Source organism: Artibeus jamaicensis, unplaced genomic scaffold, assembly GCF_021234435.1.
Source record: "Artibeus jamaicensis isolate MK-2021 breed Jamaican fruit bat unplaced genomic scaffold, CSHL_Jam_final contig_1526, whole genome shotgun sequence".
Lineage (NCBI taxonomy): Eukaryota > Metazoa > Chordata > Mammalia > Chiroptera > Phyllostomidae > Artibeus > Artibeus jamaicensis.
The window spans coordinates 1,638,409-1,659,361 of NW_026521297.1; the positions used below are offsets into that span (position 1 = coordinate 1,638,409).

The 20,953-nt window shown below is 55.7% G+C and overlaps 1 protein-coding gene across 1 annotated transcript; it reads right to left on the reverse strand.

The window, feature by feature from the left end:
* Window positions 1-223: 223 nt before the first annotated feature.
* MEIOSIN (meiosis initiator) lies at window positions 224-20,126 on the reverse strand. Its single transcript, XM_037136785.2, has 15 exons — window positions 20,105-20,126; window positions 18,724-18,794; window positions 18,106-18,183; window positions 14,383-14,473; window positions 9,074-9,185; window positions 7,829-7,963; window positions 6,816-6,986; window positions 5,595-5,703; window positions 4,838-4,938; window positions 4,016-4,171; window positions 3,533-3,606; window positions 2,466-2,594; window positions 2,153-2,394; window positions 1,309-1,398; window positions 224-751 (listed from the first exon to the last, which is right to left on the reverse strand). Exons 2-15 carry the CDS (start codon window positions 18,792-18,794, stop codon window positions 583-585), a joined length of 1,728 nt encoding a protein of 575 aa, XP_036992680.2. The 5' UTR covers window positions 20,105-20,126; the 3' UTR covers window positions 224-582.
* Between the last annotated feature and the right edge of the window lie 827 nt (window positions 20,127-20,953).

Genomic DNA, 20,953 nt, shown 5'->3' on the forward strand with positions numbered 1-20,953 from the left:
CTGAGCCTTGGGGGGTGGGGGTGGGGTGGAAGTGGAAGGGAGGGTGCAGGTTTCTTTCCAACTGGGGCCCCCCAGATCCAGGGTAGAAGGAGCGCCCTTCTCCAGGGCTGAGGGGGCACGAGACCAGGGCAGCTTGGTAGTGTCCCTTGCTGGTAGCAAGGGTTCCACTTTATTTTGTTGGCAACAATAAATAACCTATAAATAGAACTGGAGGGAGGAGTAGGATAAGGTGAGAACGAACAGGGTTGAAACCATTTCATCCTGGGGCGGGCCAAGGCAGGTCAGCAGGTGGGGGTGGGGGAGCCCCTTCTCGGGAACTTCACCTCCCTGCATTTCACCCAGGGCCTCCTTCCCGGGGAGAAAGGAGCTGTGGAAGGGCGGGTTCAGCTGCCCACGTGAAAACAAACACACAAAACTTCGGAATCAGAAAACCCTCCGCCTGCCAGCCGGAGCGAACTGGCCAAGGGGACCTCGCCGGCGGGCGTGAGGCCCAGGAGGGGCAACAGCCTCTCCCCGCACGCTCCCGGTTTCCGTCCAGCCGCGGAGCTGCGAGGCGGCGGGGAGGCGAGGCGAGGCGCCCTCTCATTCGCGGTGCGAAGGCGGCTGAGCGGCGGGCGCCGAGGCGGAGCGGGCCCTGTCCGCCAGCAGCTGGTAGAAGGGCTTGGGCACCCCCCAGTCCTCGTCACCGCTGCTGGAGCTCTCTTTCTTCACGATCCGGTTGTGCTGGCGGCTGAATCTCCGCGCCTTGATGCTGCGGGGGGGAGGGAGGGCTCAGTGGGGTGTTGCTCTGTCCCCAGGGTGGCCGGGGCTCTATTTGGTCCCACAGGGCGGGCGAGCCTCGGGGCCTCCGAGTCCGGGTCTCTATGAGGGGAGGCCCTGTGCTCCTGTTAAACACTCGCGCACACAGAGGCGCGTTTCAGGGCCCAACGGAGAAACATGCGGGTGGAAGCTCCGACCTTGGCGAAGATGAGGGGCTTTGGGGAAGGAGGGGAGAGGGGGAGGAGGCCGAGCGGAAGGGGAGACCCGGTTTCCTGCCCCGAGAAACTCCGGTGGCAGAGAGGGCGAAAGAAACTTAGGGCAGTGGGGTCCAAATCCCAAATTAGGGTACTGTCCTTCTAGGTTCCAAAGTGGAGCACCTCTCCACCTCCGTCACCCCCAGGAATGTCACGACAGTTTGCGACACCCAAGTCTCCCACCCCAGTGAACTCCCGGCCTCCTCCCCATCGCAGGACGGCCAGGGCTCTGAAGACCAGAGCCCCGAGGAGCCGCAGGCCCTCTGCCCTGGGCCCAGCCGCCAGGCCTTCTCACCAGTAAGGTTTCCGCTCCTGCTCCGTCATCTCCCGCCAGAGCTGGGCCAGTTCTTTGGTGGCAGCCGTGGATGCCGTCCCCGGGCAGGCCCTGGGACAGGAGGGAGGAGGTAAGAAGAGGCCTGTGGGGCAGCCAAGGCCAACGGTCGGCCTGACCACACCAGCCGCCCTTGCCCTCTCAGAACCTCGGCTTTGCGTGTGAGCACTCAGCTCTTCCCCGCCGTGTTACCTGGTGCCCGTGTTACACCCCTGGGAGCTGGGGTGTCAACGAGGGGGCTGGACTAAATGGTTGTTGGGAAGGGGACAGCTGTGTCCCCGGACCTGTAGGGGTCCTGTGTCCCAATATCAGTTCCCGATCTTCCTGTAAGGGCGCTAGCCCTTGTCCGCTGTGGCCTGGGGGGCCTCCCGTCTCATCCCATCCCCTGGCCCCCAATGACGAAGTGCAGCGTTGGTCTCCTGACCTACCAAGTCGGCCCCAAGAACCTTTTCTTGAAACCTCAGACAGGAGGGGCTGTGCTCCCACAAGGTTCCTAGTGTGGGAGCCAGGACACAAGCCCGGGCCTCCCGGAGGTGGCCTTGCCCTGCCCGGGCCCCACGGGCCGGGGAACGCAGCGCACCTGGAACACAGCGGCACTGAGAGAGGGGCCAGGACTCCAGGCCGAGCCCTCGGGCCAGCCGCACCTGAACCCCATCCACCTCCCTTTTTCAGGTTGCATGAGCCAATTAATATCCTTTTTTTCTCAAGTCAGAGGAGGTTTCCCTGCTTCCAGTTGACAGGCCCTGACCAATGCCACGGCCCCAGGTGAGATCAGGGGCAGGGCATGGCTGCCGAAGGGGCCACCCACCGGATATACTGCTTCCGGTTCATCCTGCAGAACATGATGAAGCCGTTGACACACTTTTTCTTCGTCTGAGCGGAGCAGGGGGCTTTCTTGTTCTTGGGCTTCACGGGGCCCCTGCCTGCCTGGCCCTTTCGGGCCTTCCTCCTGGCCGAGGGCAAGGTCGCGACCTGGCAGCTGGGAGTCCAGGTGTAGTCTCCGTCCTCATCGCTCATGGACTTGGGGCCCTCGGGGTCGGCCGGAGTGTCCTGGGTGGGGAGCAGAGACATGAGCGTGGGCGGGGCGGGCGGGACCCACCTCGACGGCCCTGCGCCCTCACCTGCTGCACCCACGCCACCTCCGAGTCCGTGTCGGTGACCGAGTCCTGGGAGCTGGAGCTGTCCTCACTCAGCGACGGGTGGTCCTGCGGCCCCACGCACTGGCACAGGCCGAGGGAGTCAGGAAGGCCCTGGGAGGCGAAGGAGACAGATGGAGGGGACGTGAGCAGAGCCGGTGGTGCCCTTCTGGCCCCCACGCTCGGCTTTCCTAGGACAGGAGCGTGAGAAGCAGCTCAGATTCAAGACAACCTCCTCCGAACACCCCTTGGATATCCAAACCGATGTTCCTGAGTTCCCGCAGGTGTCCGAGGGGGCTCTCTGTGTGGCTCGGGTCTCCTGCCTCCTGCTCTGGGGCCGTATCTCTCACAGCCTTGGAGCCGGGCAAGTCCTTACTTCCTGAAGCGTCTACAGAGCAGTAGACAGACTTACAGGGTGAGCCCCGTGCCCGGCGCTCACAGAGGGCCCCGCTCAGGGGGGGGCGTCTATTTTTCTTTCTTTGTTTTATTGTTGGCACTGCTGCAGACGTACCCATTTTCCCTACCTTTGCCCCCCTCCTCCCAGCCCCTGATTTCTTTTCCCTCAAGGGTATGTTTTTGTTCCTACTGCCCATTCAACTACTCACTGAGACAGAGCCCCCGGCCCCGCCCACTGGAGGGAGAAGGGCTTGGGGACCAGGGCGGGGCTGCCCCGCCGTCCAATGGACAGATGGTGGCTACAGAGGTGAGCCCTTCGGAGGCCCGGGAGGCGGGTCTTTCCAACCGAGGATTCCCGGGGTTGCTCTGCTGCTTTCTGTCCAGTGAGACCCCGTCTCAGAGCAGTTATAAAATTACATGGGGGTCTTTCATAGGCGCCTAGCAGCTTTTTAGCGCTCCTCCTTAGTGTCTAGTTCATTCCAAGTGCCCGGCACAGAGTGAGCCCCTGGTGGCCAGCGGTGGCCATCCAAAGGGTGAGCAGATGAACCTCTGGCAAAGCCCAGGGGTTGGAGGAGGGAACCGGGCGGGTGAGTGGTACGTATGGAGAGACAGGGGACTGTGTCCGGGGGGAGATGGGTGGGTGGGGAGATGCCTACCTCCTTCTGCGGAACCTGCAGCACGCAGTCAGAAGGTGAAGACACAGCATCTAAGAAAATTTCTTCAAAGAGAGCTGTCAGGGAGGGAGGCCAGAGGGTTTTTGTCGGAACCTCAGAAACGAGGGCCTGCGCTCACCCCGGGATGGAAATGCCTCCCTCAAGGCACCAGGCCTCTGTCCCGCCAGCCCGCTGGCTGGGTGCCACTCTCCAGGTTTCTGATCACCTGCCCCATGTCCAAATTAGCTCGCTCCCAGGCCGGCTCCCCTGGGCCACCTCCAACCTGGGCAGAGCTAGAGGGTCCCCACAGCAGGCTCCAGGAGCCTGCCTCCCCCCTCCCCACCTGGGGCCACTCCCCGCCTCGGCTGCAGGCTCTTTGCAGCAGGACCTGGATGGGACTCATCCCCGGTGCCCAGCTCCGCCCAGCACAGGGCTGCGCACCGGGCGGGCGTTGCCTTGTGTTTTCTGTCTGCCGCGCGTGCTCACCTTGGGTCAGGTAGAGGCTGCTGTCCTCCAGGGTCTCTGCCGGCAGCGCTTTTCCCGGGGAGCTGAAGAGGGAGGGACTGAGGCCTAGGATCTCGCTCAGGGGGCCCGTCACACTCTGGGTGTCAGTCTGAGGCGGCCCCAAAGCCAGCGGGCTCCCTGAAAAGAAAACATCAGGGTTGGGGCGGGGCGTGGCCTCTCCCCCAACTGGCGTTTGGGAGACGATGCCAGACACTGAGGAAAGACGCGACTGCTCATCGTGAGGGCTTGGTAGACATGACGAGGCACAAGGCCTGGCGTTATGTCAGGAATGGCAAAAAAAAAAAAAAAAAGCCAGTATCAGACTGAGCCAGATCCGCTAGACTGATTGTAGGTCACTGGAGCTCTGTGTTAATGATTCTGGCCCCGGTTCAGGTAGTTCGGTGCCTTGAGCACAGGCCTGCGAACCAAATGGTCGCAGGTTGGATTCCCAGGCAGGGCACATGCCTGGGTTGCAGGAGAGGCATCCGATCCATGCTTCTCTCCCTCCCTTTCTCCCTCTCTACCCGCCCCCCCCCCCGCTAAAAAATTAATTAATTAAATCCTAGAACAAAAAAGGAATGATATTCTGAGGTAGTGTCTGGGATCACCGGGATCGCCGGAGACAGTGGTGCTGGATTAGTCATGTCTGCCGTGGCAACAGACGGCTGGTGCCGTGTGTCTGCCATCCTGTGCTTAGCAGGTGGCCACGCCCTTTCCCGCTTTCCCCGCTTCCACTGAAACCCTGGAAGGTACCCGGAAGCCCCCACAGCAGCCTACAAAGTGCAGAGACAGAGTTTCAGTCACCTAGGGGGGTGCCCTCTGGGGTCCAGGCAGGAAGCCAAGGGTCAGCGCCTGCGGTCTCCTTGTCCACCTCCTCGCTGGACTCGTAGAAGGCCAGCTTCTGCCTGCAAGAGGTGGAATTCCCTGGGTGAGCTGCCCCACCAGGGCGGGGCTTCAGAGCAGAAAGCTTATCGGTTTGCGCTGCGGCCCTCACAGAGCCTCAAGGTTTGTGGGGACAGGCGCTGTCCTCGGGCACCGACAACATGGGGGTTCGGGGGGTCTGAGAGGTGGGCAGGGCAGCAGGGAGGATGGCGCTGAGCTGGGCCTGAAGGAGGGAGCAGACTTGCTGGGAAGAGGGATCCGAGGCGGGGAAGCCCAGAGCGGGTTCCTGTGGGTAGTGGGGAATATTTCGAGGTGTTCAGGACAAGATTCACGGGTGAGGGGCAGGAGAGGGTGAGGGACAGTGAGGTAAAGCCAGAGTAGTTTTCAATGCCGGTGGAGACACCAGGGCTCTGAGGGAGGGCTTTAAGCCACGAACTCACATGGTCAAGGTTTGTGTGACCAGTAAGAACGGCTTGGAAGGGGGAGATGGGAGGCGGGGAGGCCCGAGAGGCGCTGTGGCCCGTCTTTCCTTCAAGCTCACGACGCCTGCAGGAAGCCGGGCCCACAGCATTGCGTGCTCCGCAGACACGGGCCGTGGGTGTTCATTCGCCTTGTTTCTTACCACCCCTCAGCCATTCTAGACCAAACACCTTGACTCACAGCCTTGGGGTCCCCTTACCTGAGATACGACTGTGTTCCGTTGACCAAATAGGTCCTCTCGGCCCCTTGCTGGGCCCCGGAGGCAGAGTAGGGCCCATCATCCTGGGCGCTGTTTTTGCAGGAGCGGCCTAGGGAGGCAGTTCGGGGCGATCACTCCTGTGACCGGCACACAGTGTGGACGCACAGAGGCGGGGATGAAGGGGTGCCAGGGTCTGCCACAGCCTCTCGCCCCTGCCCCACCCCGGCCAACCCCTCCGGCTCTGGGACCCCTGCGAGAGGCTCAGGGGCAACCCAAATTACCACTGGGTTTCTGGAATCCCACTCCTTTATCAGAAGCTGTAAGGAAGACAAAACCCTGAAGTGGAATCATGTTGATGGAAATAGCAAACAAGTATGAAGAGTTTCCCGGGGCCAGCGCGTACTATTTGAGCATTTGACACGCTACTCAGTGATCCTCTCTGATGGAGCGCCATCATTACCCCCATTTTCCAGTTCAGTAAACTGAGGCGTTGAGCTATTAAGTAACTTGTCCAAAGTCACGCAACTAGCAGGGCTGGGAAGCCCTCCCTCCCCGGGTGGCTCAGGCACCTCCTCTGGGTCCCCAAGACTTTCTGGGGACTGAATGCCCCAAAAGCCTGATCGCTCTGGACTCCTTCACTGGACTGTGTCCCCCGGCAGCCGGCACGTGGCCTGGCAGAGAGGCAGCGCCCAGGGCGTAAGGGTGGAGTGAACAGAGGGACGGGGTAGGACGGCTCCAGGCCCTGTCGTCCAGTCGCCCACTCTGTCACCTGGCTCTCTGCCGAGGGAGCCCTGGCAGCTCTTGAACCCGGTGCAGAGACAGGGAGTCCCCCGGGCGGCCGTCTGGCTGCATCGAGTGACGTTTCCTGAGAAGGCCCTGCTCTTACCCCCAGTGCCGCCACCTGCAGCTCTCACACGAGGGCAGCACTGACCCTGACCCTGACCTGACCCGGCCTACACCCATGGCAGACCCTAAAGGGAAGAGACACTGGGAGAGAGGCCACGGCCGTGCGATGTGAGAGACCGTATCCCTCCTGTGCTTCCTTGAGGCTCCAGTACCAGCCACTAGGACTGTGCCCGGCTGTTGCGGATGCCCAGCAAGTGGCGAATAAACGGCTGGCGGAGTTCATGGTGAGGAAACACCAAGGGGAGACGTCCCCGGAGACCCCGTCCTTAGCCGCAGCCAGCAGTGCCAGCCAGGATCTGCTTCCGTCTCTGTCACCTTGAGGCCAGGACAAGGCAGCCTCGGGGCGCGTGTAGGAGTCAGCGCATCTTGGAGGAGCAGCCGTCCCCTCCGTGTTTCCTCCCTTCTGGTCTGCGGGTGCGGCCACCTGCTTCTTGGGCTTGTCCAGGGCCAGACAGCGACGAGGGTTCTGGGTCCGGGTCTGGCGTTCTGGGACAACAGAGAGACGGCATTAGATGGGGCTGGGGCCTGAGCGTCACCAGGGCTCAGGTGGCGGTCTCCTTTGCTCTGGGCCCAACCGCCTGTTTCAAAGCTGTGCCTGGCCTGGCCATTCATGGACTTCGCAGCCAAGCCAAGGTCCTCAGTCAGACAGCACCTCGTCCGACGCTGCCCTTCCCTGCCTCCAGTTAGAACAGCCTTGCAAGCTCTGAAAAATACTGGCGCCCCAGACCAGGGAAACCCGACGTTCTGGGTGCGAGCCTCGGGCATAGGCATTTTTTAAAGCGCCCTGGATGGCTGGGGTGTGCGGCCAGGGCTGGACATCACTGATTAGGTCCAACTCCCACTTTAAAGACGTGGAAACTGAGGCCCACAAAAGGGAAGGGATACGTAGGGGAGTTACAGCCCTGGACGCGGGCCTCCCACAACTGGGTCTTTTCTCCCTGATGGCCTGGCCCAGGGACAGGCCCCCGGCCCCGGAGGCCACACATGCTGATGGCAGCTTCCCTGCGCTGGGCGCGGACCACACGCCTCTCCTCTCGTGCATTGCTCGAGTGGGGTGTTCCCAGGCTTCTGACCCCTAAGACCCCCCCTGTGGCAGGTACTGCAATTTCCAGATGAGGAAGAGGAGGCTCAGAGGACAGTGACCACCCCGGGTCTTAGAGCTAATAGAGGAGGAGCCAGAAATTGAACCCAGGCACGCCGGCCTCTGAAGCCTCGCCAGGGGTTCAGGGTTGCTGACTTGGCCTCCTGGGAGTGTGGCGGCCCTGGGGAAGGAGCCCCGCTTCCATCTGGCCCCCACTTCCGGTCCTGCCTCCCCTGACACCTTGTACCTGCGGCTCGGGTCAGCTTCTTCTTCCGAGGTTTCTGACAGGCTCCCCTGACACAGCACTTACAAGAGTGTGGGGGGCTGGATGGGGTGCGGTGTCTGCGCCTCCCCGAGCCCGCGGTGGGGTTCCGACCCCGCCCTGCACGGGACGGAGAAGGAGACCGAGACCGGGTCAGAGGCCCTCGCCCCCATCCCCAGCCCTCCGTTCAGGACAGCCCCTCCCAACGGTGGCAGGGGTGGGAACGGCCTGCCACCGTCCCCAGGCTGACCTTACAAAGGTCGGAACTGGCGTCCCAAACGGAGACCAAAACTCTATGAGGTTCCGCAGTCAGGTGGCAAAAGGACTGGCAAACACTGGGGTTTCCCTGGGGCCATTCTGGGTCTTAGCCCAGAGAGAAGATGGACTCGGTGCTCCCCAAATGTACCCCCATACTCTGCACCCTGAGCCAGTCTTTCAAGACAGTGAGGGCTCTGCTCCGGCCCTGAGTCGCCCGGGGCCTCTCCCTCAGGCCCCTCAGTTCTCTCTCTCTAATGTCTCCCAGATGTTCCCGCTCTGTCCATACTCGGCTACGGGCCCGAATCACCCCTAAAAGTATCTCCACTGATCTCCCAGACTCCGGTTTCTCTCTTAATAACTGCCCTTCCACCCTAGATGTTAGAGAACTCTTTCTTTAAAAAAAAAAGAAGATCGATGGCTTGGCCCCGCCTGGAAGTCCTTCGTGGTTCTCACTTCATCTCCCTCCTCAGCCGGCACGCGAAGCCCCTCAGGGTCTCGCCTCTGCCCCAGCCGCCCCCCTTTCCGGCCTGTGTGTTTTTACGCCAGTAACGGCAGCACCCAGCACTTGCAGTACCGGGGAGACGGGCCCGAGTATCGGTCCCGTTTTGCAGACGAGGAAAGCGAAGCTCAGAGAGGGTCAGGTACCCAGACAAGTATCTGAGGACCTGGCTCACTGAGTGAGAGCCTGTGCACGTCATCTCCACGCTACATGGTCCCGGTGGCCACACCCTCCGCTTGCCTGTCCCCACACAGTCCACACGTGTCTTCTCCTGCCTGCACGCTCTCATCCGGGTTGTTTTACTTGCCAGGGCTCCTCCTTCTATTATCCCCAAAGGCCTCACTCCGAGACCCCTACCCCCTCCATCTTCCCAGACACCCTCCTCCGACTTGGACCGCTAAGTCTCGGAGGGTCCCTGACCAAAGGTCAATACTTAGAGGGGGCCCTGGGCAGTGCTGGCGGAACTCACTCACCCTCGACTTCGCCCTCCCCGTTGGCGGCGTGGAAGGTTAGCAGGGCCTGGGCCACATCGATGTTTCTCTGCAGGTGCTGGATGTAGTGCAGGACATGCAGCAGAATCTCCTTCTGCCCGCAAAGCAAAGGCCGGTCACGCACGGAAGTGGCGTGCACCGGGGCCAGGAGGGGCACTGCGCACCGGAGACAGGACGGCTCCGGGGCCCCGTCCCCCACCCCGGCGACCCCTCCACTGACGGACACGTTCCTGCGTCACCGTTTGGTTCTCACCGCGGCCCAGTGAGGCCAAGGAAACTGAGGCTCAGGGTGTGATGGGATTGCCAAGGTTACAGAGGGGAAGTGGCTGAGCCGTGCTCTACACCCACGTCAGCATCCGTCCTGGTCCACTTTCTCAGCATGTGCTGTTCAGCTTCCCACCCCCGGCCCTTTGCACATGCTGTGTTCTCCATCCGCAGTCTTCCTCTTCTTCCCACACGCTCCCTCACCTGGCATCTCCTTGGAACTTCAGCACAGTCTTCCCCCTTCCAGAAGCTTCCCTCCGTCCTGACCCCTCTCGCCCAGGCTGGGTCAGATGCCCCTCCTAGGCACTGCCGTAACACCCCAGGCCGGACTCCACCAAGGCACGCGACACACTGTTTTATAATGGTCTGTCTATACATAGTTCTCTCCTGCTGACCGTGGACTAGCTGAGGGTAGAGACGGTGGCTACTGGATTTCTGTGTCCCGAGCACACAGCATGGAGAGCCGCCTTAGCCAGTGACTGCTGGAGGTGCAGATCTTCCCCACAGCGCCAAGCGCGCAGCACCCGTCCAGCCACTAAATACCGACCGAGTTGGGAGCAGCTAAATAAGACGACTACCTACTCAGGGCCGGGTGTGTAGGGGTGACCTAGAAATACTGTGTTTTTTTTAATATACTTTCGTTTGCCTTTATGGAACTTACAATCTAGTGAGGGCAGCGGACCTTAACAAACTCATACATCAAACAAAGTTACTGGCTGTGTGATAAGTATACGAGTCAGAGAGAATAATAACACAGGATTCTGCAGTCACGGGTAGATGTCTGGAGAGGCCCCCTGGAAGCGGCGGCATTTACACGGAGACCTGAAGAATGAAAGGAGTTAGCCCGGTGCAGACGTGAGGGAAGAACACCAAGGAGGATTTTGGGGGATCCTGCTGGAACCCTGGAATAACAAGAAAACTGTTAGCAGTCAGAGTCCAAATCAGGGAATGTGGTCCCTCAAGGGGACTTACGTGAAACTGTCCCATACACTATAATACAGACGGTCACTGAAATGATTTGACCTGTGCCATGAGCGGCAGCTTCGACCTCACCATGGAGTACATGCGACAGAGACAAGACACGCTTCTTTGAGAAGCACCTGGATCCAATCTGCCCCTCACTGGCTGTGTACTGGGAGCAGGTGGTTCCACGTCTCTGAGCCTCGGTTTTCCCATCCGTGCAATGGGAATGAGGTCCTCATCCAGGCTCAGAGGATTATCGTTAGGAGTCACAAAGCAGAGGGTGTGAAATCGCCCATTGCAGAACCTGATACATCAGGTGCCTAAACGTGCTTCGCGGACGACAGTGGGAACACCTCCAGGTTCTCAAGGGACTGACTTTTTATATCCAGACCACGTTTTTTCCCAGTGTTATTTTTAAATATTTATTTCTTTTTAGAGAGAGGGGACAGGAGGGAGAGAGGGAGAGAAACAGGATGTGTGATCGGTTGCCTCTCTTGCGCCCCCTACTGGGGACCTCACTGGCAACCCAGGCAAGTGCCCTGACTGGGAATCGAACTGGCAACCCTTAGGTCCCCAGGATAGTGATCAATCCACGGACGCACAGGAACAAGGGTGTGATACGGTGTGTTTAGTTTAATATCTCCACCACCAGGCTTGGCACGTGGTAGGCACTCACTAAGCTGACGTCTCTGTAAACTATAAAGTAATATAAAATGTTATTTATTATAGCTAGGGTAAAGGTTTTATGCAGGAGGCAACCGGGCCTGATCTGAGATTTCAGGACAGAAGGTTCAGTAACTGAAACTTCAGGAAGGTTAGCTTGGGGGCTGCACCAAAGTTTCAAATACCAGCGATCGTCCAAGGGTCAGATGGACAAGTCTTGCAACTTCCCCGACAGAGAACATTCATTCATTCATTCATTCATTCGACACACGCCTCCTGAGCACTGAATGACAGAGCGGTTGAGGGCACAGGCCTGTGGAAAGAGACATCTGACTCTCTCTGCCATAAGCTGGCCATGTCCCTGGCCAATATGACCTTCGATGCTTCAGTTTTCTCAAACCAAAAAAAGGAACATCTGCACCTCAAAAACCTTGTGGGGAGGAGTAAATGACAAACTGTCTATAAACCGCTTGGCACCTCCAGCTCCCCGTCCCTTGGGAGCAACTGTTACTATTCTCTGCTCAGTGCTCGGCCCTGTGGGCACCGGGGATAAGGCTTTATCGGTTACCGTCTGTGCCAGCTCAGACCTCTTCACCTCACGGGGTCAGAGGTCAGAAAGCAGTTGCAGTGACATGCTGAAGGCTTTGGTGGTCAGAGGGAGAGGAAGCTGCCGCACCACAGGGGGCAGGGGGCACTTCGTCAGCCAGGGTGGTGAGCGGGATGCCACAGTCTAAGCCGTGTCCCGTCCCAAACGCGGGAGAGGCCGCAGGTAACAGCGCCGCCTGCCCGTAGCTTCACTGGGTGACGGACGGCGCAGGCCCCAGAGCCCCGAGGGGCTGCGACGATGCACTTCAGGCCGACGGGTCTAGTGGGGGTTGGGGGCTGATGGGAACTCAGGTTGTACGTGGCACAGAGGGTCCGGGACTGAACTAAGGGAGGGTGAAGGCGGGAAAGGAGGGGGATCCTTAAGACAGTGGAGAACCAGTGGTAAAATGAGTAGGCCGAGGCCTGGGCAGAATTTCACGAGGAGACGTGGTCATCTGGTCAGTGATAAAACTGTGCCTGACCCTGACCAGAATGTCATTCCTCCAGAGCAGGGACTGTGTCCTGGACATCTCTGCTCTCCCTGCCAAGAGCTTGTGGCAGCACCTCCGTACACCAAACACTCAAATGTCTGAGGACAGAGCACAAGATGCCTCAAATATTTTGGAGCACTGGGTGGTCTGTGTTATGCTACTCCCCCAAAATGTCTATGTCCCAGTCCCCGGATCCTATGATTACGATGCCTTATAAGACAAAGGGGAGCCCTGGCTGGTGTGGCTCCGTGGACTGAGCACTGGCCTGCGAACCAAAGGGTCACCAGTTCGATTCCCAGTCAGGGCCCATGGCTGGGAGGTGGGCCAGGTCCCCTGTAGGGGTCACACAAGAGGCAACCACACATTGATGTTTCTCTCCCTCTCTTTCTCCCTCCCTTCCCCTCTAAAAATAAATCAATAAAATATTTTTAAAATAAGACAAAGGGGACTTTGCAAACGTGACTGATGTGAATCAATAAGGATCCTCGGAGGGGGGATTGCTCTGGATTATCGGAGTGGGCCCGACGGCATCACCAGGGTCCCTTACAAGCGGGAGGCAGGAAGGGCAAAGGCAGAGAAGGCGAAGTGACAGTGGAAGCAGAGAGAGAAGGCGAGATCTGAAAATGCCACACTTCTGGCTTTGAAGGGGCCGTGAGCCGAGGGACACGGGTGACCTGCAGGAGCTGGCCCAGGAAACGGAAACAGACTCTCCCCTGGAGCCTCCCAGGAGAAGCAGCTCTGCTGACACCCGGACTTTAGACCAGTAACACTAACTGGGGAGTTCTGACCTCCAGAACAGTCGGAGAATAGATTTATGGTGTTTTAAACCACTGAAGTGGCGGTAATTTGTGACAGTAGCAACAAGAAACTGTTATAAGCACTTATGATTAAGAGATATTTAGGGAGGCCCTGGCTTGGTGTGGCTCAGTGGATTGAGCGTGGCCTGTGAACCAAAGGGTCGTGGGTTCGATTCCCAGTCAGGGCACATGTCTGGGTTGTGGGCTGGGTCCCCCGTGGAGGGCGCTGGAGAGGCAACCACACACTGAGGTTTCTCTCCCTCTCTTTCTCCCTCCCCTCCCCTCTCCAAAAACTAAATAAATAATAATAATCTTTAAAAATTAAAACAATTATTTGGGGGGGGCGTTTCAACCGGACTGGGGGTTGATGGAATGCACCGCACAGGGAGAAGGTCAGGGTTAAGGTCAGGGTTAAGGTCTGGCAAATCCCGGAACACCTGCTCCCATGAACCTCTCTGGAGGCGAGTGGCACATCCCAGCTGGGATGGGTAGGTCCTGTGCTCAAATCTCTATCTTCCTGACCAGATTCTGAGCTCCCAGAGGATGAGGACTGGGTCTCGAACTCCTTTGCTTCCCCTTGTTACAATCATAAAAGCTCTGACACCCAACAATCTTTCCATACCTGGCTGATGAAAGAATAAGTGAATGACTGAATGGGAGAGACTATACAGAAAGAAAACACCATGCCAAGCCTGCAGGATCTCCAAGTCTCGCGTTAAGTTGTCCCAAGTGGGGGTGAGATATTAGCTCGGCACGTTTATGGAGTAGCCAGTGGGGACGTGCAGGTCACTTTCTTTCTTTTTTTTTTTAAAGATTTTATTTATTTATCTTTTTTTAAAGATTTTATTTATTTATCTTTAGAGGGGAAGGGAAGGAGAGAGGGAGAGAAACATCAATGTATGGTTGTCTCTTGTGAGTCCCCTGATGGGAACTGGCCTGCAACCCAGGCATGTGCCCTGACTGGGAATCGAACCCCAATTGTGTGGTTCGCAGGCCCGCGCTCAATCCACTGAGCTACACCAGCCGGGGCCAGAGACACTTTCTTTATCTGCATCTACATCGTGGAGGTGACACCCACAGGTCACAAAACAGGGGGGGAAGTGAAATTTATTCAGGGCCTGCCACGGCTATGGTGTCATTTTGGCTTCACCACGACTCTCAGCAGGAGGCGTTATCTTTACTCATTTACAGCTGAGAAACCCGAAGCTTGAGAGGCTGGTTCACTGGAGTGACCTGCCCAGGATTCTGCAGTTGTGAAGCCCGGGGGCTCGAACCCATGGCTGGTGGACTCCCAGAGCAGTGACCTTAGCCTGGCTCCTTGCCTATTTTTCTCTGCCTCCTTTTCAGAACGCCGCAGTCTCGGGGTCACGGACTCCCGGGAATTCCCGTCCAGAGCGGGACCCTGCCCGCCGTGGTGCTGTTCCGGGAAGGGTCTGTCCCTGTTTCTTCGGACCAGGGAAATGAACCTGCTTACTGACATTTTAACATCCACCTCCCAAATCTACCTCCAGTCTTTCAGTCCACGTACCTTGGTGAGCTTCTTGCTACTGGTCCTCGGGGCCACAGGTAGCAGCAATGCCAACTCATGGAGTTTGCTGGTGTGGTTTTTCTTTTGCTTCCTGTTTGGGGACAAGAACTGATTTTGATGACGACATCCAAATGGAATTTGGCATCTGTCTCATTGTTCCCCATCTCAGGGACCACAGCCCTGGCACCCAAGACAAAGTCCTGGACATCACCTGGACAGTATCCCTTATCCTCCTGTCTAATCGGTCACCAAATCTTGCCCATTCCTTGTCTGGTCCCTTCCCTCCACCACCCCTGCTTTCAGCCATTTACTGACATCCCCATCTCCAGCTTCCCACCTGGCCTCTTCCCATCCCTCCTCTGTACTAGAATCTTTCTGAAACACGAACCTGAGCAGTTTGCTCATCCATGCAGTGGAAATGAGGACATTCACTCAGGCTCAGGGGGTTATCAATAGGGTTAAATAAATTAGAGTGTGTGAAATCGCCCAGCACAGAACCTGGTCTACTAGGTGCCTAATAAGTACTTCAACCTCTCCATGCCGTCCCATTAAGGATGGAGTTTAAATCCTCACTGTGGTTTGCAATGCCCCTCATGGCTTGGCCCAGCTGACCCTTCTCTCACTTCCTTTGGTTCTCTCCCACTGTCTGACCCTAACTGCACAGGCCAGGTGAGGCACCTGGGCTGTGGTCCCCCAACCCCCATGTTCATGAACTTCTCTGCTCCCTGTCCTGGGCTGAAAGCTGGGTTGTGGGGTAGGGGCTCTACTCTATCTCTAGCACCTAGAACAGGCTCTGGTGCATTGCAGGAACTCAGTGCCTGTTTGCTAAATGAATGAATGAAAAAAGGGCAGGAGAGTAGTTGACTCCTGGGCAGATGAGGAATTTCTGGGATCTAATGTTGAGGGCGGAGCATTAGACCAAGCACTGGGCTCCTCTAAGCACAGGACCCTGTGACGACATAGGTCACCTGCCCATAAAGTTGATCTTGATGGGGACACAGGCGAGGTATTCCTTGGTGTTATGGAAGCTTGTAATAGGTGACCTCATCAATGAGGTTTTCCCTGAGGAAGTAAACATGGGCAGAATCTGTTCTGAAGGATTAGTGGAAAGGTATAGGTGAGGAGTGAAAGAGAACATTTCAGATAGAGGGAGCAGGTGGAAAGGCCCTGGGGCACAAGGTGGAGAATTCAAAAGAAATAAAGCTGGAGTGTTTACCGCACAGAAAGCAGGGAGCCCTGTAGGGTTAGACAAGACTGGGGAAGGACATAGGGGCCAGGAGAGGCAGGGGCTTGCGGGCTCAAGGCACAAAGGACTTTTGCCTTTATCCTAAGACCGATGGGAAGCCGTTAAAGGGCTTTACACAGGGGATGTGCTATGAATACATAAAACTCCACATATTAGTTGATGGAATGAAGGAATGAAAGAAAAAATCACTAACTGGTCTCTGGCTACATCCTGGTAGACACCGTAACTTTGAGGGGCAAGGGTGTCGGGGTTCTACCCTTGGGGAAAAACAGGGTAGGCTGACCTCGAAAGTCCTGCCCAGCCCTGATACTTGTATTTTGCATACCACATTTCTTCTGTTCTGAAGGCGTCCCTGGGAGCCCCAACGAGAACCAGCACAGAAAGCAAGGAAGAAAATGCGCCAGGGCCTAGGCATTATTTGGCCCCATCTGAGAAAAGGGGTTTCACACCACCTGTAGCCCCCAGGTGTACGCTCTGGGTTTTGCATAGCAACTAGAGAGCCTCCTGTGCAACTTTTTCTCCCTCCAGAAAAAAAAAGAGTTTGGAGGGAACAAAAGGATGACTAAGAATGACAAATCCTGGCATTTCCTGGTCGCTGGTCCTGAATAGGTACGACCTGGGCTGTGCTCACAGGGGACTCTGGGAGCCACACACTCCTGCCCTTTTCCTTGCTGGGCGGTTCTGGGTTTAGCCAAGTTCTTTCCTCATCGTCTCTACTCTGCCCTCTGGGTCTGCAGGGAACTGGTCCAGCCACGTGGATCCTTTTTCTGTTTTTTTTTTCCTTAAAGTGGCAAGATGATTTCTGCCTCAGGGTCTTACTCTTCCCTCCACCTGAAATGCTCCTTTGCCCTGATGTTTGCATGGCTGGTTTCGTTTTCCTCATTCACTGATGATCTTAAATGGAACCTCTTCAGAGGGGCCCTTTCTGATGACTCAGTCGAAAGAAGCACATTTTTTGGTCCCATGCCATATCATTTATCAGCATCCGAAATCTTATTTATTATAAACTCCATAAGGAGAAATTGCTAATATCCCAAGCTGACTTATGCATTAGGCATAGTAAGTATGGTGCTTAGCACCTGTGATACCTTTAGGAACTCATAAAAATGTTCTAGTATTTTTAAAATCAGAAGAAGAAAGTGGATATCATCCTACTGGGATTATATTTGTCTTCATACCAATGTTGTCGTTAACTATAATTTTAATATGTTTTTAATGGAGGAAGGGGCCCAAGAAGGCCTACAGCCTATGAAAGTCATAACATGGCCCCGGCTATATCCGTAGCTCCTAGAATAATGCCTGGCACGTAGTAGGTGCTCAATAAAAAAATTGTTGACTTAACAACTACTCCTGTCTTGTGATGGCCTCTTAGGCTTTGAAATGACAAATGACTCCAATTCCTAGGTTTCTTCTTCTTTGAGCTACTAATCAGCCTACACACTCCCTGGTTCTTTTATTTCATGGAGGCCGAGAGGAGCCTGAACCAAGAGCCAGTCCAAATTTTTCATACAAGGTATGAGAAAAACAAGGCCTGGTCCCTAATTTGCTCTAATATACACAGAAACTTAAGAGTTTGAGCTGCCCCAAAGTGGAACAAACCAGGGAGTAATCCCAAGAGGCAGCATAATACCTGGCTGGAAGCCCCAGCTTTTAAGGCAGACGGACCTAGATGGAAATCCCACCTCCACCACTAGCTGTGTGCCTTTGACAACTGCCTTCATCTCTCTGACCCTGTTTTTAACTCAAATGCAGGTGGCCAGGAAGATTGACCTTGTCAGAAAGGTGTTTAACATATACCTGGAACACACGGAGTCCTCACAAAATATTGGTTCAACACAGAAGGAGACAGTCATTTGTCAGAATGACTTAGGGATAAGGAATATTAGAGAATGGGGTGGAGCTATTTATTGTGTGACTACGATTGATGAAACTGTTGTTTTGGGTTGACCAACATCCGATCCCCCTTTTTCTGGTAGTAGTTTTCCTTGGTGAACCACCCCTCCCCCGCTCCCAGTCCCTGTGGTTCAGAGAAGCTAATATCAACCTCCTCTTCCACTAGGGAGCACAGAAGCAAGAAGTCACACCGATTGGTTTAGGAGTGGGGTCGTAACCCAGGTCCAGCCAATCAGAGTCAATGGATTCTGGAATGAGGCTCAGTGCTGGGGTTGTCAAGTTAACAAGACAGGATTTGGAGCTGCTGGCCACCTTGCCCTTGCAAAGGGAGAACCTGCTTGAGAAAGAAGCCAGTAGGGCCATAGCTGAGCTGGGAAAGGTGGTTTCATGGCAACACAATTTAACCCCCACCCGAAACCAGCCAAGCCTGATGCCCCTGAATTTTTTGTTTAAAGAATCCAATAAATCCCCTCTTAGGCTTAAGCTAGTTTCAGCTAGGTTCTTGTTTCTTGCAACTAAGAGTCTTTCTTCATATAAGGATCTCATATCTAGAAGGCAGAAAAAGAGAACGTGTTGCTGGTCACCTCTGGGATTCCAGAAGGAATGGGCAGCAGGGCAGGCATTCTTCACCTTCTTCATAGTGCTCCTCCCGGGCACAGCACCTGAGTAGAGAATTTGAACAAAGCAGACACTTATGTTGGGGGTTAATGAATGAATGAAGAAATGAATGAACAGAAAGTCACTGGCGCAGATGGGGTGGGGAAGGCAGTAGGGATAAGATGACCTTTGGCTATTTCTTTCTTTATCTTGACATTAGAGTGAGAGAGAAAACATCCAACCCTCCCTCCGCTGTGAGAATCTCCTCTATAAGACTCCTGACACTTGCTAGGTGTTTGATGGATGAATGAATCCGTGAATAAAAGAGAAGGCAGGGAGAGCAACTAAGACACGCAGAACGCCAAAGCCTGCAAGGGCTCAGGGATGATCTTTGCCAACCACCTCAGACTTCTCTCATCTTGACAGTGGTGGTTATACTGTATTCCTTGTGGAGTCGTTGTTAGGATTAAAGCATCCCATGCAAACAAAAGGCTTAGCAAAGAGTCTGGCAAAAAAAAAAATGCTCAGGAAACATTATTATTATTATTATTATTCCACCAGAATGGCTGGAGCTATATGGAAGATTGGGGGTGGGGGGTGCTTACCTGTCACTGGAACGCAGGGAGCTGGCTTTGGGGCGTTCTGAGGAACACAAACATCTGCTGGAACCCCACATCTGCAAAGGAAGAAAAAGGAAGACATCAGGGACCCTTGGGACCCCAGGAGAAATGGGCAGCTTGACGGGCAGCCTTCATTTTCCCAGGGGTGCTCCTCTGAGCCCTAGAGGTCCCAAAATGGAGTCCCCAAGCCCCACAAATAAGGGCCCAGAGACCAAATCAAAACCCTCAAAACTCGACATTGAATCCCGCATGGTAAATTTGGGGTCTCTACATCACGATTCAGAGCTAAAACAAAAGAGCAAACTCCCAAACTTTGATTTCAGAATTTCAGTCTCAACAGGGAGATGTCACGCCCTGAAACAGACCAGGCTGAACACTGAGGCCTAAGCCCTTCAAACTGAGATATTAGGACACTGAGACTGTGGCTTAAATTCCCCAAGGAAGGAGCCAGAACCCAAAACGCAGCCCTTCCAAACCTCAAAACCCTAAACTCTGATACTGAGATACCATAGACCCCTCAACTGTCAATTTCTGATCCCCAAATGTCACCCTAGTCCTATTAAGATAACAGACCACAAACCTTAACACAGAGAACCCAAATCCTAAAGAAATCTCAGCCCTCAAAAGCAAACCTCAGCAACCCCAAAGTGACCTCAGAGCCTCAAATAAAGACCTCGAGACTCTCAAACTCTCACTTCAGACCCTCAAGTTGTAACCCCAACCCCAAAACAGAGTGGTCACGTATGAGTCCCACTCTGAGACCAGACTCTAAAATTGAAGCCCCATACTCTAGAGACTCCACACCCTTAAACTTAATTCTCAAGGTTCCAAACTGTGACTTCGGACCCTAAATCTCAAATCTTATACTCTACATTGAGATTCTAGACCCTAAATCTATTCTGAGGCCTCAAACCTTCCAAATCAGACCCCCAGATCCTCAAAATGATACACCAGAACTCAAAACTAAGGCTTTCAGATCTCAAAATTAGGGTCTCCAGATTCCAACAAGAAAGCCTCCAGTCACAAAACCCAAGACCTTCAGATTCTAAAACTAGCTATTAGCTATATCCAGACACAAATCCTGAGACACCCCCCCCCCCGATCTACCTTGAAACCCCTGATCCCCAACACTATTCAAACAGAGCCTTGCAGTATCTCAAGCTGGAGTCTGGATCCCTAAACCCAGACCCAGCCTCAAACCCTACCTCAGCTCTGCTGCCTCAGTCCTGCCTCACCCACAACCCTGCACCCGAGGCACGCTAGCCCCTACCCACTAAAGCCCCCAGAGGGAAGTCACCTCCGCCAAGTTCTGCTCCTGACTGGACCCAGGCTCCCCTCTGGCCCGTAGTGCCGGTTGGTTCCTCACCCCGGCTCCCCTCTGCCTCCAGCACGTGCCTCAGGTATGTGCAAAATGGCGTGAAGGCCCCCTTCTGGTTTAGCGCCACATGTGGGAGCTGGATCAAACTGCGACTCCTGTCGGTCCTGGAAAGCTGGCAGTGTGTGCGGGCCTTAGGCAGGCCTCGGTCACCACTGTCAGGTCTCGGGCGTGGCGCGGGCGCGAATGCTCTGGATGCTGCACGAGGCCTGAGGAGAAGAGCCAGACTTCACTCCTGAGGCCAGGCCACGCCCCCACCGGTCCCGCCAAGAGTGCTGGGCTGGAGACTGGAAACATGGAAGAGCAAGGCGCTAGTGGCCGGGCGCACGCGCGTCTGGCGAAGAGTCCTCTCTTCTAGCACAGCGCGACCTTGGCCTCGCACCTCCTGACAGCCTTTCCTGGAGGGCGCCAAAGTGCCGACCAATCAGCGCTCAGTCAGATGTCCACCTTTCCGGGGGTGGGGGGGACCCCGCCCCGCATGGTCACGCCCCATGATGGCTCCAGCGGTCTTGGATCTGCGGATCCTACTCAATAGCAGGCGGGGTCTCCCCAACTGCGAACTCTCCGGAAGAGAGATCTGGCCTGTCACCCTTCAGACCCTCAGGTGTCCCATTTCCATCCTTCCCCTTCCGCGCATATCTAACTGGGGCCCGTGGTTGCCAAGCACCGTGCTGCAAGTTGGGAATCTAGCCGCGATCTTCCCAGTGCAGTCTGGGAGGCTCACAGACCTTGAAAATCTAGTGAGGCAGGGGCTACATTAAAGTGCAATACATTGAGAAAGCATTCAAAGAAGAGGACCATTGGAACTGGTCCTTAGTAGCAGTTCCCCTCACGAAGATG

What these genes read in the sequence shown, in the direction of transcription:
- MEIOSIN (XM_037136785.2), bottom strand. Translation starts at nt 18,794, where the DNA reads ATGTGGGGTTCCAGCAGATGTTTGTGTTCCTCAGAACGCCCCAAAGCC. An exon ending in GTAGCAAGAAGCTCACCAAG is followed by an intron (nt 9,186 to 14,382) that starts GTACGTGGACTG and finishes CTTTGCGGGCAG; the next exon opens with AAGGAGATTCTGCTGCATGT. An exon ending in GAAGCTGACCCGAGCCGCAG is followed by an intron (nt 6,987 to 7,828) that starts GTACAAGGTGTC and finishes CTGTTGTCCCAG; the next exon opens with AACGCCAGACCCGGACCCAG.